Here is a 17,749-nt window from a genome sequence, read left to right as displayed (position 1 = left end):
CAATAACATTGTGATACTGTACATATGAACCGGTTGATCTAATTGATTTAGTCAAGCACAGATGGAGGGAATTCCTTCCCACCAGTCTATTTGTCTTCAGGTTTAATTATAAGCACACTGTTTCTAACTGTTGTATCATCAACTGGGCAGTAACGTTCTGTTACAATGATATCTGGATTGATTATTTATAGCAATGTGAGGCCTTGTCAGTGAATATCTCCCATCTACAGTTTTATAGGCAGCAGAACAAGTTTACTTTAATGTTCCAGTCAGTGTATTTTACGTAAAGTAATATCACCTCAACAATAAAAATATTTTTTCTGTGACTTATGTCATTCTTGACCTTCATATTCAATAGTAGCTAACTTTTTATATTTAAAGTGCAGTGGACGTTTGAGATGACGTATGTATCAGATAGGATGTAATTTACATGAACGATGTCTTGGATGCCAGTATTATGTGCATTTGAGTGACAAGTCTATTTAAGCTTATTTGAATATACTCTCCAATGTAGTTGTTCAATCCAATGTCAAATTCTCAGTTCGGTCTGTGGATTAGTTCGTTTTTTAATAAATATACTAGTTAAAAATAATGACTAGAAATTCAATTTCTGTGATCACGGACATGCCCCTCCTATGGGCGTGTCCCATTCCGCGACCGTCAAGTTTTTCCCGACTTGCATTTGGGCGCCGCTATCTTTGGCCACGTCGCGCATTACTCGACATTTTCCCATTCATACCGAGGAAAACGTCCATTTAGGTGCCTGACAGAACATCTTGTAAGGTTTTAAACCGGTCAGTAACAGGGGTTAGAAGGTCGAATTTGTTTTGACGGGCATAAGTTCGTGCTAGCGAAGGCAAAGCCGCCTGCAACACCCAGCAGAATCATGAACATTTTCAGACTCACCGGCGATCTTTCCCATTTAGCAGCCATCATTATTCTACTTCTAAAAATATGGAAAACCAGGTCCTGTGCCGGTGAGTAAGATTCCCATTTGGAGTATTTGCAGGCTGCACACATCTCCGATTGACATCTTCATTCCAGCGAACAACGATTCCTTGCAGTGGATTCTTGTGTTGACAAGTTAGCTATTAGCTCGGTAACGAAGTTAGCGCTTGCGRCTTTATCAAACCAGATTGTTAACATTGATGCTAGCACGGCCTTGTTAACAATGTTGGGAAAGGCCGAAATACACCTAGCCAAATTAAATCACCTACATCCCAGTGATCATGACACATTTGGTTGGTTATCGTTAGTTAGCTTGAACAGCTAATTAACAAGAAACAAACATTAACTATTTGAGTATCCCATTCATTTACTGACCAGCTAGTGATGTCAGGCAACAGATTTGCGCATGTCAGTTTGGGGGCACCCATCAGTGCAGCTGGCGAATGCGCCATTAACCCGTTTCCGTGTGTGATATGTCATGCATCAGGTAACCTAGTGGTTAGAGCGTTGGGCCAGTAACCGAAAGGTTGCTAGATAGCATGGCAAGGCAAGGTACAAATGTCGTTCTGCCCCTGTACAAGGCAGTTAACCCACTAATAAGAATTTGTTCTTAACTGACTTGGCTAGTTAAATAACGGTAAAACAAAAATAAATAAAATTATCCCTGTTGTAGTACAGGAACTGGGAACTCGGAAACAAAAGAGCTCAGATTGCGAAAAATCGATATGACCGGCCATCCAACTCGGAATTCCAACTCAAAAACTTACGCCTCTTTCTAGTGTTTAGACTTTCCGACCTGAATCGTCACCTAGTATTTTTCCGAGTTCCCAGTTGATTTGAACGCCGATGCTTCCCTGGCCTGACCTGTGACGTGGCAGCGCTTTTACTAAACGCAGATAAGAAAAATAGCTGTCGAATGCACAGCTAGAGCAGAATATTTACTTTACCTTATACAAAATTAAATTAGTTCAATTCCAATGTCTCCTGGGAATACAAGGTTTGTTGCATAGTCTGTTGTGTGAACTGGTTTGGGGTTGAAGGTCAGGTTTAGGATGCATTATCAGAGCTGTCAGAGGAGTCATTGACACCTGTCATGTATCAACAACTTCAGTTGGCAGGTGGCCCACAAGAGTTTGGATTTGTGACACCAATTCCAGTCAGGCAAAAATCTGTTTATGCTCAGGTACTGGGCCTGTCATTAGGAACATAACCACACCACTGAAGCTGAAAACATTCTTTAGTATACTCTAGACTAGTGGTGTTATTAATGTATTGGGAGGTTGACTACAAGTGGGTGTGAGGGGATATGTTGCCACTTGACAGTGTTTGCAGGCAGGCCTTCTGAGGGGCAGCTGTGAGTCGATGCCTGTTTAGATTGACTGTAATAAAAAACCTTGAAATCTTACGGTTCTTATCACTGTCATCACTATCTGGCCATGCTAGAGAGGACAGAAGCCTGGTGCAGGGTCTAACTGGGTTAGCCTGTGATATGGGATAAAATTAGCTTGCCAGGTTTGGATTCCTATCAAGAGGCCACCACAGTCCTCCCTGGGAAGTTACACTGATCTGACTGGATAAGTGAAAGCAAAGATTCCACTTCTTAGCCTCACATCAACCCTGTCACGTCACATCAGTGGTCACTCTAAGGAAGGATGCACAACAATTTCAGATGAAGGACAAGAAGAGGAAGTTCTTAAGGCTTTTGAGATACACTCTTGGGGGACTGTTGTGAGTTTGGCAGAGAAGAGCAACATCTCACACACCTGCTGGTTGGTTGTCTCTCTGACAGGTATCTCCGGGAAGAGTCAGATCCTGTTCGCCTTGGTGTTCACCACGCGCTACCTGGACCTGCTCACCTCCTTCATCTCCCTCTACAACACCACCATGAAGGTGAGACACTAACACCATAGACCTCCTCACCTCCATGAGGGTGACAGGCTCATCCTCTTACAGCTCTTTGTGCAAGCAACACGCCCCACCCATGCTCTGTAGTAGAGCGATCTATTCAAGAGTCAATATTGAAGTACTGATTAGTTGACACCCTTGTATATCCAAGGTTCATTGGTGTATGTGAGTGGGTGTGTCCAAAACGTGTACCTCTAACTATGGATACTGCTAGTTAGTACATTTTAAAACCCAATAAGCAGATAATTTGCTTACTTTTCTCATCTGTATCTGAGGTTGCTTTTAGTAAGATGTCAACAGTGCCTTCAAAAAGTATTCAAAACTCTTCATTTATTCAACATTTTGTTACAGCCTGAATTCAAAATGCATAAAATGTTCTATTTTTCTCACCCCTCTACACACAATACCGCATGACAGTGAAAACATGCTTGAAAATGTATTTCAAATGAAATACAGAAATATCTCATTTACATAAGTATTGACATCATTTGCTATGACACTCCAAATTGAGCTCAGGTGCATCCAATTTCCTTTGATCTTTCTGTCACAACTTGATTGGGGTCCACCTGTGGCCAATTCAATTGTTTGGTTGTGATTTTGAAAGAAACACACATGTCTATCTATATAAGGTTCCACAATTGACAGTGCATGTCAGAGCAGAAACTATACCATGAAGTTGAAGGAACAGTCCATAGATCTGCAAGAGGAAATTGTGATGATGCATACAGTGGCAAGAAAAAGTATGTGAACCCTTTGGAATTACCTGGATTTGTGCATAAATTTGACTAAATCTGTTCATCTTAAGTCACAACAATAGACAGTGTGCTTAAACTAATAACACACAAATTATTGTATTTTTCTTGTCTATAATGAATACATAATTTAAACAGTCAGTGTAGGTTGGAAAACGTATGTGAACCCCTAGGCTAATGACTTCTCCAAAAGCTAATTGGAGTCAGGAGTACGCTAACCTGGAGTCCAATGAGATGAGATTGGAGATTTTGATTAGAGCTGCCCTGCCCCATAAAAAAAATAAAAAAAAATAACAAAATTCGAGTTTGCTCGAAGCATTTCCTGAGAAGAACCGGGCCTTGAACAAAAGAGATCTCAGAAGACCTAAGATKAAGAATTTTTGCCTTGCATAAAGCTGGAAAGGGTTACAAAAGTATCTCTAAAAGCCTTGATGTTCATCAGTCCACGTTAAGACAAATTCTCTATAAATGGAGAAAGTAGAGCACTGTTGCTACCCTCCCTAGGAGTGGCTGTCCTGCAAAGATGACTGCAAGAGCACAGTGCAGAATGTGCAATGAGGTTAATTACGAAGAATCCTAGAGCGTCAGCTAAAGACTTAGCATATTCTGTGAGTCTTTCTCTGACGAGTCTACAATACGTAAAACACTAAAGAAGAATGGTGTTTGTGGGAGGACACCACGGAAGAAGCCACTGCTGTCAAACAAACATTTCTGCACATCTGAAGTTCGCAAAAGAGCACCTGGATGTTCCAGTAGCGCAAAATATTCTGTGGACAGATGAAACTACAGTTGAGTTGGTTGGAAGGAACACACAACACTGTGGAGAAAAAAAGGCCCAGTACACCAACATCAAAACCTCACCCCAACTGTAAAGTATGGTGGAGGGAGCATCATGGTTTGGGGCTTCTTTGCTGCCTCAGGGCCCGGACAGCTTCCAATCATCGACAGAAAAATGAATTCCCAAGTTTATCAAGACATTTTGCTGGAGAATGTCCACAGGACACCAACCCAAAACACATTAGTAAATCAACAGAATGGCTTCAACAGAAGAAAATACGCCTTCTGGAGTGGCCCAGTCATAGTCCTGACCTCAACCCGATTGAGATGCTGTGGCATGACCTCGAGAGCAGTTCACACCAGACATCCCAAGAATATTGCTGAATGAAGCAGTTTTGTAAAGAGGAATGGTCCAAAATTCCTCCCGACCGTTGTGCAGGTCTGATCCGCAACTACAGAAAACGTTTGGTTGAGGTTATTGCTGCCAAAGGAGGGTCAACCAGTTATTAAATCCAAGGGTTCACATACTTTTTCAACCCTGCACTGTGAATGTTTACACAGTGTGTTCAAGAAAGACATGAAAAAGTATAGTTGTTTGTGTTTATTTATTAGTTTAAGCAGACTGTGTCTATTGTTGTGACTTAGATGAAGATCATAACATTTTATGACCAATTTATGCAGAAATCCAGGTAATTCTAAAGGGTTCACATACTTTTTCTTGCCACTGTATATCTGGGGAAGGGTATAAAACAATTTCTAGAGTGTTGAAAATTTCCACAGTGGTCTCCATTGGGAAATGGAAAAAAACATGAACTACCCAGACTCTGCCTAGAGCTGGCTGTCCAACCAAACTGAGTACCGGGCAAGAAGGACCTTGGTCAGGGAGATGACCAAGAACCCAATGACCACTGACAGAACTACATAGTTCCTTGGCTGAGATGGGAGAACCTGCAAGAAGGACAACAGTCTCTACAGCACTTAACCATTCTGGGCCTTGAGAGAGTGGCCATATGGAAGCCACTCCTGAGAAAAAGGCACATGACAGTACACCTGGAGTTTTCAAAAAGGCAGGTGAAAGACATGCTGACTAGACTGTGTGCGTCATCGCGCGCATGTTGATTTTGTCCAGACGCGATCAGGACACTTTGGTTGAAATATCAAAACAAGCTCCGAACCAATTATATTAATTTGGGGACTGGTCGAAAAGCATTAAATATTCATGGCAATTTAGCTAGCTAGCGTGCTGTTGCTAGCTAATTTGTCCTGGGATATAAACATTGAGTTGTAATTTTACCTGAAATGCACAATGTCCTCTACTCCTACAATTAATTAAAGGTAAACAGAGTTAGTTTCTAGTAATCTCTTCTTTGAACTTTATATGGCGGTTGGCAACCGACTTTAAGGTGCATCACCACCAACTGAACTGGAGTGTGGACCTCAGTTAATCGTTCAATCACCCATGTGGGTATATGCTCCTAAAAACCAATGAGGTGGGACTTTCAGCTATTTTAGCGCCTGGCCATGTAGACACAAGTGAGCAGTGTGGATACAATGATTGAATAACATGTATGTGTAATTTTATTTTGTAACGCAAGTGCTGTGGTCAGCATGAAAGGCAAAATATTCTCTGGTCTGAGACAAAAATATAACTGTTTGGCCTGAATGCAAGTGCTATGTCTGGAGAACCAGGCACAGCTCATCACACTTCTAACACCATCCCTACCGTGAAGCATGGTGGTGGCAGCATCATGCTATGGGGATGCTTTTCAGCGGCAGAGACTAGGATCCAAGTACAGGGAAATCCCAGACGTGAATCCTATTGAAAATCTGTGGAAGAACTTGAAGATTGCTGTTCACCGCAGCTCCCCATCTAACTTAAAAGAGCTTGAGAAAATCTACAAGGAAGAATGGGAGAAAATCCCCAAATCCAGATGTGCAAAGCTGATAGACATACAGTACCAAAGACAACTCAAAGCTGTAATTTCCGCCAAAGGTGCTTCTACAAAGTATTGACTCGTGTGAATTCTTAAGTAAATTGGATGTTTATGCATTTCATTTTCAATAAAGTTGCTAACATTTCTAAACATTTTCACTTTGTCATTATGGGGTTATTGTGTGTAGATGGATGAGAGAATCTATTTTAATACATTTTCAGGATATAACACAATGAGGAATAAGTCAATGGGTATGAGTACTTTCTGAAGACTGGTTAACTCGGGTCTGCAACCTTTTCTAGTATATATATATTTTTAAACCTTTTGCAAGCTATAAAGTTTTCATAATTAAAAAAATAAAAAAGCTTTCAAATTGGCACATTCTTCTCTACCCTGCAACTCTTTCCTGGGTCTGTGATGTACAATATATGTTTTCTGTCAATATACCTGCTAAATAATCTAAGGGGACCACATAAAATCTTGTTTTTTTCCCAAATTCCGTTTCCTGTTTTTATTTTGGTACTCAATATTACAATTATTCATAGCGAAACAATGAAAACATGTTCTGGGTCAATGAAAATATTTAAATCGCATCAGAAGACCATTATTGAGGTCTGATTTTAGATTTCTTTGTTGGTGTAATTCCCCTTTTAATTGCTCATCTATCAAGAGGAATGTGTAGGTCTAGCAATTTTCTGCTGTTGGCCTACTGCTGCAGCACGTCATGGCAGTTTGCGAAACAATGGCCAACCAATGATTATGTGTATCAATATAGTGCTGTCAGGTAAGCCTACTTTGCAGTTAACATTTAAATTAAATTTTTTTGGGGAAACTAATTCGGTCTACCCACAAGATGGTTATCATTAGCATCGCTAACTGTCTAGATAGACACGCGCGCACCAAACAGACGGGGGCAATATTGCTGAACATTTATTGGTGGATGTTACATTTGGCTTTTTAAGGCAATAGTGGATAACCAGAGGTGGGATAATGTCAATGTGGCTTTGATTGGATAGTAGCTGGGAGATTTATGTTTATGACAGTTTGCAATGGAACACTTTAAATGCATGTACTTTTAGAATTAATTGGCGAGCTACTCATAGGTGAGCTGCGAGCTAATCTACCTGTTGGAGACCCCTGGGTTAAAGTAATTTGGATGTAAACACACACACACTCGCCTTCCAAGTTACAGTGAAGGGATCATCTAATCAGAGTGCTGTATGTATCCTCACCCTTGACTAGTGGATTGTATTGTTTCAGGTAATTTACATTGGCTGTGCGTATGCCACCGTGTACCTGATATACACTAAGTTCAAGGCCACGTACGACGGTAACCATGACACCTTCAGAGTGGAGTTCCTGGTCGTCCCCGTGGGAGGGCTGGCTTTCCTTGTCAACCACGACTTCTCTCCTCTCGAGGTAAGTCCACACACACGTCTCGGTATGATGAGTGCATACTGCATCCGTGTCTTATACAGCAACTGATTTAGAGCCACACACTCCASCCCCMCCCCCCCMYCYYCTCTCCCTCCMGATCCTGTSGACGTTCTCCATCTACTTGGAGTCAGTGGCCATCTTGCCACAGCTCTTCATGATCAGTAAGACTGGCGAGGCAGAGACTATCACCACCCACTACCTGTTCTTCCTGGGCCTGTACCGGGCTCTCTACCTCATCAACTGGATCTGGCGCTTCTATTTCGAGGGGTTTTTCGACATGATTGCTATCGTGGCTGGTGTCGTTCAGACAATCCTCTATTGCGACTTCTTCTATCTGTATGTAACGAAAGGTGAGTCGAGTTGCAGTCTGCCAACTTATTTCCTAAGTAAATTTGGTGCCAAGTGTGACGCTGTAGTGTCCTTTTACTCACATCTCTTACAGTCGCCGAAACTGTTAGAGTGCTTAGAGTAATGCCCCATTCACATCTTGACTTATTTCATTATGCCTTATGCCATCTTCATGCAATCTGGTTCCGCTACTGGACGGCGAGCATAGAAACCCAATGCTTCTCCATCCAGTAATGGAACCAGATTGCATGAAGATGAGACCGCGCAAGACAAGATTGAGGAGAGTCTCTAGTCAGAGATCACATTTATTTTGGAAGATTGCAAAACGACTTTCATTCTAGACAGGAGAAACATATTGTTTCAGGTGATAATAAAACATTTATTTTTGTTTTTCTTAAACTTGTTTCTCAAATTTTCTTCCAAGTTAAACTAGCTTACAGAGCAGCTAGCTAACGGTAGCTAAAAGCTAGGCTATGCTGAAGATATTGTAGCTAGCAACCTGCACCTAATAATTAGAAATAAAAACAAACTCAAATGGGAGGCAAGTCACACAGTATAATTGGCTTAACGGTCAATGTGTATTTAACAATACTATTAAAATAGTACTCACTTATAGGAATGGTTAATTGTTTACAAGCCACTAGATATCCCATAAAACCATTGCTGAAAATCACATCTTGTTCACCTGTATTTAGCTTTTTGTTTTTATTTTATTGCTCGTTTGTTTTTGTTCTACGTTATTTTTAGTACTACATTGATATTGATTACTGCATTGTTGGGTTTAGAGCTGCTAGAAAATAATTTCACTGTACTTGTACACGGACTCTGGCTGCGCTGAAGACAATGCAGTTTGGAAAAATGTAAAGTATGCACATCCGTTTCACAACAGAGCCTTCAACTGCAGGGTGCGCTGTGGTACAACACTGCTGCATACGGTTCCCATTTAAATGAATGACATCCGGCACATCTCTACAGACTGCTCAGATGTAATGTGAATGAGGCATTAAGTATTCTATGGGGTACTGGTTTTGACACAAAGCTAAATGTAAGAAAATGGGGCTGGGTGTATCGTGCAATGGTGACTTAATGAGGCCGTGCAGCGTGAATAAGCTGGCATGAACTTTGACTTGTGAGTCTAGTGTCTCATCTTACCCCGTTCTATATTAACTGGGAGCTATAATGGTTTAGCATTTGTATACGTTGGCTAACTAACCAGGCACTTTACTCCTACTCTCAATGTGGAAGCCTAGGGTCTTAATAAAGTCCAGTATATATGATTGGCTTGTCACTTTCAGCACTCACCAGGAGCCTCTGGTATCTGTTGTTACAGATGTGAAGAAAATGTGCTCTACATTGGTTGAATAGGAGCGTTGAACCTAAACATCTCTCCTCTGTTTCAGTACTGAAAGGAAAGAAGCTGAGTCTGCCAGCATAAGTGCCAAAGATCATCGATTTGGCAGACTCGTGGATGGTGCGACAAAGGAAACCGTTGCCGCCATCCCACCCCCTCTACTCCCCCCACCAGTGTAAGATGCGTGAGACAGAGAGCGAGACTTTTACAGTTTGTCCTGTCTCCTGACCACTATCAGCGACACCCATGGGCCTGTTCAGGGGGGTGCAAACGTAAGGGCTCTCAGAAAGAAATGTACTGTGTAGAACAGATGATTATGTAGAGCTAGAAAATAGTTGTCAGCTCAATTCATTATATTTCTATCTGCAACGCTTTGAACGCTTCCTCGCTGAATACACCCCAGAATCAACCTGAAGAGGCCATCCTGCAGCTTTCTGTTTGATGCATCTTGCCTTTTTTTATCACTGTATAAAGGAAGAATTTTTCTACATAAGTGTACTCTGATTTGACACATTAGCGAAAGAGTTGAAAACAAATTGCCTTTGATTTGGCACCGTAAAATATTGGAGCCAACTTCTTGGGGTGGGATATTAACTGAAACCATTTGTAAGAGTATTTGCTATCTCAAATGTACATAGTATTTTTTTCCTGAATCCCAATGGAGCGGAAGTGTAATGGAGGCGTTGTATCCCATGGCTTTGGCTGGAAAACCTTTTTGTTTGTCTTTCTGACCCAGTGTACATTCCTGTATAAAGATGGCAGTTAAAACTGTTCATGTCCTAGTCAATACTTAATATTTCCCCAAACCAACTTTTTTTTTTTGAATGAAGTTGGACTTTACCAGTAACTGTCACCTGCTATTTGAATTAACTACATTTTCAGTGGATATGAGATCTCACTCAGAGCCCCAAAGATGTTTTCACTGATACAGTAACTGCCGCATCTGCATTGCTGTAAATGGCTTTCAATTCACATTTACGTCAACATTTTCTTACACCAAACAATGGGCTATCTATATTTATCATAGTCTGTCATTTCAAAATGGCTCATTCAATGGCAATATACTGTAGGCTACCAAGGCAGAAATCAGCTCCTGAAGCCATTCATGTTCTATTCAGATACATCTTTCCTTTCAATAAAAGATAATGTCCATAGAATTGTCTACATGATGTGCATATTGTTGAGCTCACTTTAGAAGAGATCTAGCTGTTAATCTTTATGACAAACATGATTCTACGGGCATTGTTAAATTGGAACCAGAATGACTACCTTATTTTAAAGACATCTGTCTTCACATGCAGATCATTCCAATTGGTTAGGATTTGTTTTCCCCCTGAGCTTTCTTTTGCATCATGTTGCCATCACAAAAATATTTTACGGGAAACATTGGACTCTGGCTTCCTGACTTGACTGAATGAGAGGTGTTGATGACTGTACTTTATTAATTGCAGAAGAAATGAGTTAATCACTACAGCCATAGTAAAAAATGAAATACAACATTATGCATGTTCAATTCAGGCAGTGTTATTTGCTACTGGCTACATAATAAGCTACATATTTTGCAGTTAATTTACAGTTGGATAACACAAGCGTTTATAGAACTTTGACTAATAAGCTGGGTGGCATTTGTCTTGATGAGTCCGCAAACGGTCTCTACGATTGAAAGCTTTCCCGCAATCCATACATTGGTAGGGCTTCTCTCCCGTGTGAGTCTTCATGTGTCTGCTCAACTGATGGGAGGTGCCGAAGGACTTGTCACAGGTGAGACATGGATAAGGCTTCTCCCCAGTATGACTTCGCYGGTGTATGGTGAGATAATGGGCTTGAACAAAACCCTTCCCACAGTCCTTGCACTTGAATGGCCGCTCTCCAGTATGGTATCTCATGTGTATCCTCAGTTCAGATGCGGATTTGAAAACCCTTGTACACTCCTTATATGTGCAAGAATAAGGATTCTCCCCTGTGTGAATCAGCACGTGTCTTGCCAATGGGGCAGGGCTGTAGAACCCCTTACCACAGTAGGAACACGGGTAACGCACCCCTTTGTGGTATACATTCTCATGCATCTTCATTTGACCTTTGTCCCTGAAAACTTTGTTACACTGGGAACAAGGGATGCGTTTCACCTGAGGAGTGTGAACACGATTCATGTGAGATTTCAGAATCCCCTTGGATTGGAAGGTCTTACCACACTCCCAGCAAAGGCATGGTTTCTCTCCGGTGTGATTTCTCTGGTGTGTCACAAGAGCAGTTTCAAAATGGAACTTCTTTGGACAGTGGGAGCACTTGTATGGGGGCTCCCCGCCAGTGTGAATCCTCTGGTGTCTGATGAGAGCTGCTAAATCAGCGTAGCTTCTCTCACAGTAGGTGCAGCGGAACGGACCGCTGAACTGATGGTCATCGACGTAGTGTCTGGAGAGGTACCTTATCACATTGAAGCTCTTCTCACACATGGTGCATTGAACCGGTTTGTGCTCTACCTTGTGTATTGCAAGTGTTTCTTGGTCTGGGAACATCCTTCGGCAATAGGCGCAGCGGAGCGGGTTGTGGATGCGCTTGTGTGCCGTCAGTGTGGATTTTAGTCCGAATTCCTTACCACATTCATTACACTTATGGACTTTCTTTCCCCCTAATTCAACAGGTTCACCCTTCTTCACCTTGCAAAACAGTCTCATGTGCCTCCTCAACACAAAGTCAAACTTGTACTTCGACCCACAACGAGGGCAAGCATGTGGGCGCTCATCTGAGTGAGATAGAATGTGATATCTTAAGTATCCCAATATAAATTTATGGCAAATAGGACACCTTGCACAGCGTTTGGATGATCCTATAGGTGCGCTGGGTTCCGGGGAAGAAGATTCAGTTGCATTGGTGGAGGACGACTCACTGTCCTTAGGCGTTTCCTCAATAGGAAAGACACATCTTTCAATATGTTTCTGGAAGCTTCTCAAGGTCTTGTAAATCTTCTTACACGTGGGACATCGATAGGGCCAGTCACCAGTGTGAGTCACCATGTGTTTCCTCAAGACTGCAGGACGCTGAACGACCTTACCACACACCTTGCATGTCCTACGCTCCAGGGACCTTTTGGCCCTTGCGGATGACCCCTCCACGGAATGCATGTAGGTGAAGGCAGAATTCTGTTTGCTCAGAGTGGCAGAGAGTTGTAGGATTTCTGCTTCACATGTCACGCTCTGCTGGTGTGTACTGCCCGATGGCCCTGGGTCTGTCTGCCCCGTAGCTGGAAGACCACTGCTCTCTCCAAGCTCCCCTTGTTGATGACTCAGAAACAGACAAGCCTCTTCATGAGCCTTCACACTGTAATCGTGCTTGAAAGTCCTCTCACAGTTACTACATTGATGGATGCCTTTCTTCGGATGGGACTCCATGTGGATCTTCAGTTCGGAAGGGTTAGGGAAGACCTGTTCGCACACTCTGCACTTTTTGGGCTCGGTGTGGATAATCTGATGCCGCTTCATACTCGAACTTGTGGCTAAAGTCTTCCCACAAACAGGACATGTCTTGCAGACAATGCGTTTTTGTTTTTTTTCGCTTTGGGCTACTTTTTGTCCTGGCGGACGCGGTAAGATTTTCTTCAACATCAGACCCTTGTATTGCATTACTGATATGGACGGCTCACTTTCCTCAGGCATTTCCTCAATAGGATAGACACATTTTTCAGTATGTTCCTGGAAGCTTCCCAAGGTCTTGTAAATCTTCTTACAAGTAGGACATTGATAGGGCCAGTCACCAGTGTGAGTCACCATGTGTTTCCTCAAGACTGCAGGACGCTGGACGACCTTACCACACACCTTGCATGTCCTACGCTCCAGGGACCTTTTGGCTCTCCCAACCGTTTGACTGGATTTGGGGGTCTGTGTTACGTTAGCAATAACAACCCCTTGTAGGTCCACTGAGGGCTTTTGTATCATGGAGGACATGATTGCTTTAGACACGCCTATGCTTATCTTTTGTCCAGGTTTGACTGTTGTTCTGCATTGTTCACCATGGGTTTCCTCTTTCTTTTGGGGGTGCTTTTTGAGAAGTTTGAAAGGCTTCTCTATCCCATCTTCCCCTATAACCATCACTGTTTCATACTCCGGATCTCTCTCTGTCACTTGGTCAGCAAACTCTGCATCATCCTCTGCATCATCCTCTGCCTCCTCGTCATTAACAGAGGATATTTTGTTTTTCTCACATTCCCCTGACCTGCTATCCACCTCCTCTTCTCTTTCTTTTACATCCATACTTTTTCCTTCTTTCTCCACCTCTGTTGCAATCACCACCCGTTCCACAGGAGGAAGACAGAGAGCTGAGAGAATGCAGTCCCCATCGGTGGAAGATGGAGGGTCTGTGAAAGAAGAAAAAAGGGAACCAAAACTCAACCCAGTAATGCTCAATAGACGTAATTTGCCATTGGTTGTGTCAAAACGAATCCATCATATAAAGCATGAAAATTATGGGTTCTGTGAGATGCCTACCATGGTTGTCTAGCTGGCCGAGGTCTCTGTGGTACTGAAGTAGAGTTTTCAGCTGCTGAGGGTGAGACACGGACTCAACACATTCCTCCAGAACAGAGGGAACATCGCCGAGCAGCGAGGAAGCCTGACAAATGAGGGATACAGAGTTAGAAAGAACATAGGTAGAATTCCCACAAAGCCTAAGTGCTAAGTCCATGGTTCCTCTATATGATTTTAGTTTATTTCTACTAGTACCTGTTGGAAGTTTGACATGGGAAGTAGCTTCTCAAGTCTCGAAAGAAATTGCCACATGAGATTCTGTATGGCTGCGTCATAACTGGGACCAAATTCTACAGGAAAAACATCCTAAAACAGAGTAATGAAATATAAGCTATGAAAACCTCTGAGGAGACTATTTAATTTGTGGAAATGACACATAGCTATTCCATACCCACTGACCTGGAAGAAATGTTCTCTCTCATCAGGGTCTTTCAGAAGGGTTTGAACCAGCCCCAGAAAGTTGGATTCAGATAATCCTACCTCTGCATCAGTCGCCTGAAACACATAATATAAACATGTTGCCTTCATCAGGACATCTAGATGATAGTTTGTCATTTAGGTTGCATATGTTTTTGCAATAACGTATCATTGTTAGTGATGCACCGATATGACATTTTTGGCTGAAACCGATATCTGATATTTTCCTTGACAAAAAAAATAGATACCGATATTTAAAATTTTAGCGGCCTTTTAAGCATTCTAGTACAGTTAAATAGTTAACACACACACATGGACGCAGCGGTCTAAGGCACTGCATGTCAGTGTAAGAGGCGTAACAACAGTCCCTGGTTCGAATCCAGGTTGTATCACATCCGGTCGTGATTGGGAGTCCCATAGTGCGGCGCACAATTGGCCCAGTGTCGTCCGGGCAATCATTGTAAATAAGAATTTMTTCTTAACTGACTTGCCTAGTTAAATAAAGGTTACACACACACCACACTGACCAAAATGTTATTTTGTTGGCATTTACGTATGTCCCCATTACCAGTAAAACATAATCAAAACCTATTTCTTCCACTTACTTGCTGTGCTGTTTCGTTGTTCAGTCGTTTCATTCTCAACCAGGATTTCTATGGAACGCCATTTGGGTCTTTGCGTGTCAAAAAAGATACACGTCAAATAACACTGTTGATCAACCAGGACCTGAATATGCGTTCATCAATTTTTACGTTGATTACACTATCCCTCGTATTTCATATGTCACAACGATTCATCGATACGTATGCTATGATGCTGGTAAAGTTGTCTCACGCACCTACAGTGCTGGTCACAAAAAAAAACTACCTAGCTCATGGATGCAAACAATGTTCTTCCCCAAAAACACAGCAAAACAACAATCTGTTTCAGTAGCTATAGCTAGCTAGGTGTCATCTGAAATAATTTATAAGACAGTTCTTATTTGATTAATGGTGGTTGGACCCATCTATGTGACGCTAGCCACAATATGGATTAGCCACAATAGTGGACTTTGCAGTTAGCCTTCAAAATAAAACTATGGCATAATTCTACTATTTGTATTCATTTGCATCACTGTCAATGACATACTTTTATTTGGAAGGCAAACCGCAAATTCCACTATTGTGCCTAATTCTTATTGTGGCTAGCTTCACAACACGGTCCAGTTGAGCCTCTCTAGCCAGATGAAGCTAGCTGGCTGCTTATAACATTAGCTTTGGGCAACAGGGTTAAGTAGCTGACTAGCTATTTATTTTCATGAACTGAAGTTCAATTTCAATAGGCAAACAACAAGTGGCAACCTTGCTAATACTTACTCACAAGGATTCCTAAATCATTGCTAAGAATAATGAAAATTACTGCAGTTTCTACTGGTCATTGTTTTCAGGCTGGTTGTATTGATGCTAGCTAGGTACCAAGCTAGAGCTAACTACCCCAGAAGTTGCGGTCGAACAAATTATGCTTTATTACCAACGCGGTATTGTAAACACATCGTTCGTGGCTGGTGTTTGCAGACATTTTTGTACAGCTTTGACAGTGCTAATGTATCTTTGTTGACACGCAAAGACCCAAACGGTGTTCCATAGTATGCATGTCGTGAAGCAAATAGCAGTGAAGCTTCTACTGCGTAACTACGGTAGGGCAACATCTGAAAAATAGTGTACCGGTGCTCGACCAGTCAGCTTAAGCCAACATGACCCACGACAGATAACGGTTGATTGTCAAGGGCAATGAATTCCATTATATTGGCTTTAATGGATTTCATCTTTGAGTTGTCTCGCTGAAATGTTCTTACTCTTTCAAACGACTGCTCGATTTGTTGACTGCTCAATCCACACAGTAGACATTGTGTGGGCTAGGTTAGGAATGCTGTGTTGACCGTGTAGCGCAAAATTTTACGTGGTGTTATTACGTCACGTACCTAAGTTATATAGGTATGCACGGTAGCTTTGACATCGGCATTTTTGGCTAATATCGTCCGATTCCGATATGCTCACCAATATATCGTGCCTCCCTAATCAATGTCTTAACAAAAATATGCCTATGACTGACTGATTTAGACATTAGCTGAGTCTCTGCCCTAAGGAGCTCACCTGTGTCCCCCAGAGAGGTGTGAGGGTCTGTATCCTGTCCAGGTGTGGCTGAATGGTCTGGAGGTCTGTGATCGGCTTGGAGCGACACAACTCTAGGACCAGCTGAAACCAGAGCAAACATGTCAGAAGACTTATTTGAGACAAAAGATAACTAAATATGATCATATTACATCATTCCCCACATAATGATGAGCACTAGTTCTGTCTCTTCTTCTCACCCGCGCTCGAAGACCCAGAATAAGTTGGGCCCTCTGTCTGAGGTTCAGAAGCTCTGGAACCATCTCTGTGACCATGGTAACAAACTCCTCCAGCATCCCATAATCCATCACGTGTCTCTGTTGGATTGTTTGCCAGATGGCTGCAGAGACCAGCCGCAGTGGTGGGACCATGAGGCGCAGAGAGGGGAGAGGAAGAGGGGGACCTGAAACACAGAAGTTGACTTAGTTGTTCACAAATCAATTTATAAGTACCTATTATTGCACATTACATCAAACTCTAGCAGGATGAACAAACTATAAAACACTAAAAGATGTGAGAACGATGAGCAACTATTAGTAAATGAATCAAATTTATTTTATAAAGGCCTTATTACATCAGCAGTTGTCACAAAGTGCTATACAGATACCCAGCCTACAACCCCAAACTGCAAGTAATGCAGTTGCAACTGACTGATAAATATGTTTTTTGTTTATGTTCTTCAACATTCGGTTTCAGGAAGTTAGCCACTTTGCTAGCTAGCTCGTCATGTAGTTGCTATACTGATTTCTTTATATCCACTGTCTAGCTACCTTTTTAGCTAAAAGTCCTGTTTTACCTTTTCCCCCATGGATGCGTCCTTCCATATTGAGTGTTCCTTGCCGTTACATCCGAAAACGGTAGGTGTGAAAATGATGTTAATAATAGCCACGTTTACTCGTAAGTTTGCACAAAAAAAACGTTAGGTCGTTACGTTATCTTTTGTAACTCAATCAAAGATGGTGGCTCAATGGTCGTTAATGGTACCTATTTTACATCCGTGTGGAAGCTATATCGACATTGCAATGGTTCCGCACAAGCTCGCTAGAGCGAAACAAAAAAATAACTCGCTGTGCGATCAATTCCATACGGAATAATTTTAGAGCAGGACTGCCGACAAGTGCTTCCGTTAATAGCGCAATGACAAAGATGTTTTATTATATTGACAAGATAGTCGAGCAACCACTCAACAATGGAAATAATCCGATTCGTA

At 42.0% G+C, this 17,749-nt stretch overlaps 2 protein-coding genes across 2 annotated transcripts; one reads left to right on the top strand and one right to left on the bottom strand.

Moving 5' to 3' along the window:
- Positions 1–681: 681 nt before the first annotated feature.
- LOC111977719 (ER lumen protein-retaining receptor 2) lies at positions 682–10,223 on the top strand. Its single transcript, XM_070448732.1, has 5 exons — positions 682–977; positions 2,738–2,838; positions 7,577–7,735; positions 7,851–8,103; positions 9,502–10,223. The coding sequence occupies exons 1-5, from the start codon at positions 887–889 to the stop codon at positions 9,534–9,536; spliced, it is 639 nt and encodes a 212-aa protein (XP_070304833.1). The 5' UTR covers positions 682–886; the 3' UTR covers positions 9,537–10,223.
- Positions 10,224–10,874: 651 nt separating this feature from the next.
- Positions 10,875–17,451, bottom strand: LOC111977716 (zinc finger protein 11). The gene is made up of 7 exons (XM_024007275.2): positions 17,336–17,451; positions 16,740–16,942; positions 16,522–16,623; positions 14,372–14,467; positions 14,168–14,278; positions 13,934–14,057; positions 10,875–13,803 (listed from the first exon to the last, which is right to left on the bottom strand). Exons 1-7 carry the CDS (start codon positions 17,361–17,363, stop codon positions 11,060–11,062), a joined length of 3,408 nt encoding a protein of 1,135 aa, XP_023863043.1. The 5' UTR covers positions 17,364–17,451; the 3' UTR covers positions 10,875–11,059.
- Positions 17,452–17,749: the final 298 nt, after the last annotated feature.

Source organism: Salvelinus sp. IW2-2015, linkage group LG18 (genome assembly GCF_002910315.2).
Source record: "Salvelinus sp. IW2-2015 linkage group LG18, ASM291031v2, whole genome shotgun sequence".
NCBI classification, from domain to species: domain Eukaryota; kingdom Metazoa; phylum Chordata; class Actinopteri; order Salmoniformes; family Salmonidae; genus Salvelinus; species Salvelinus sp. IW2-2015.
Note: the sequence above shows the minus strand (reverse complement) of the source record. Positions and strands in the feature narration are given on the sequence as shown.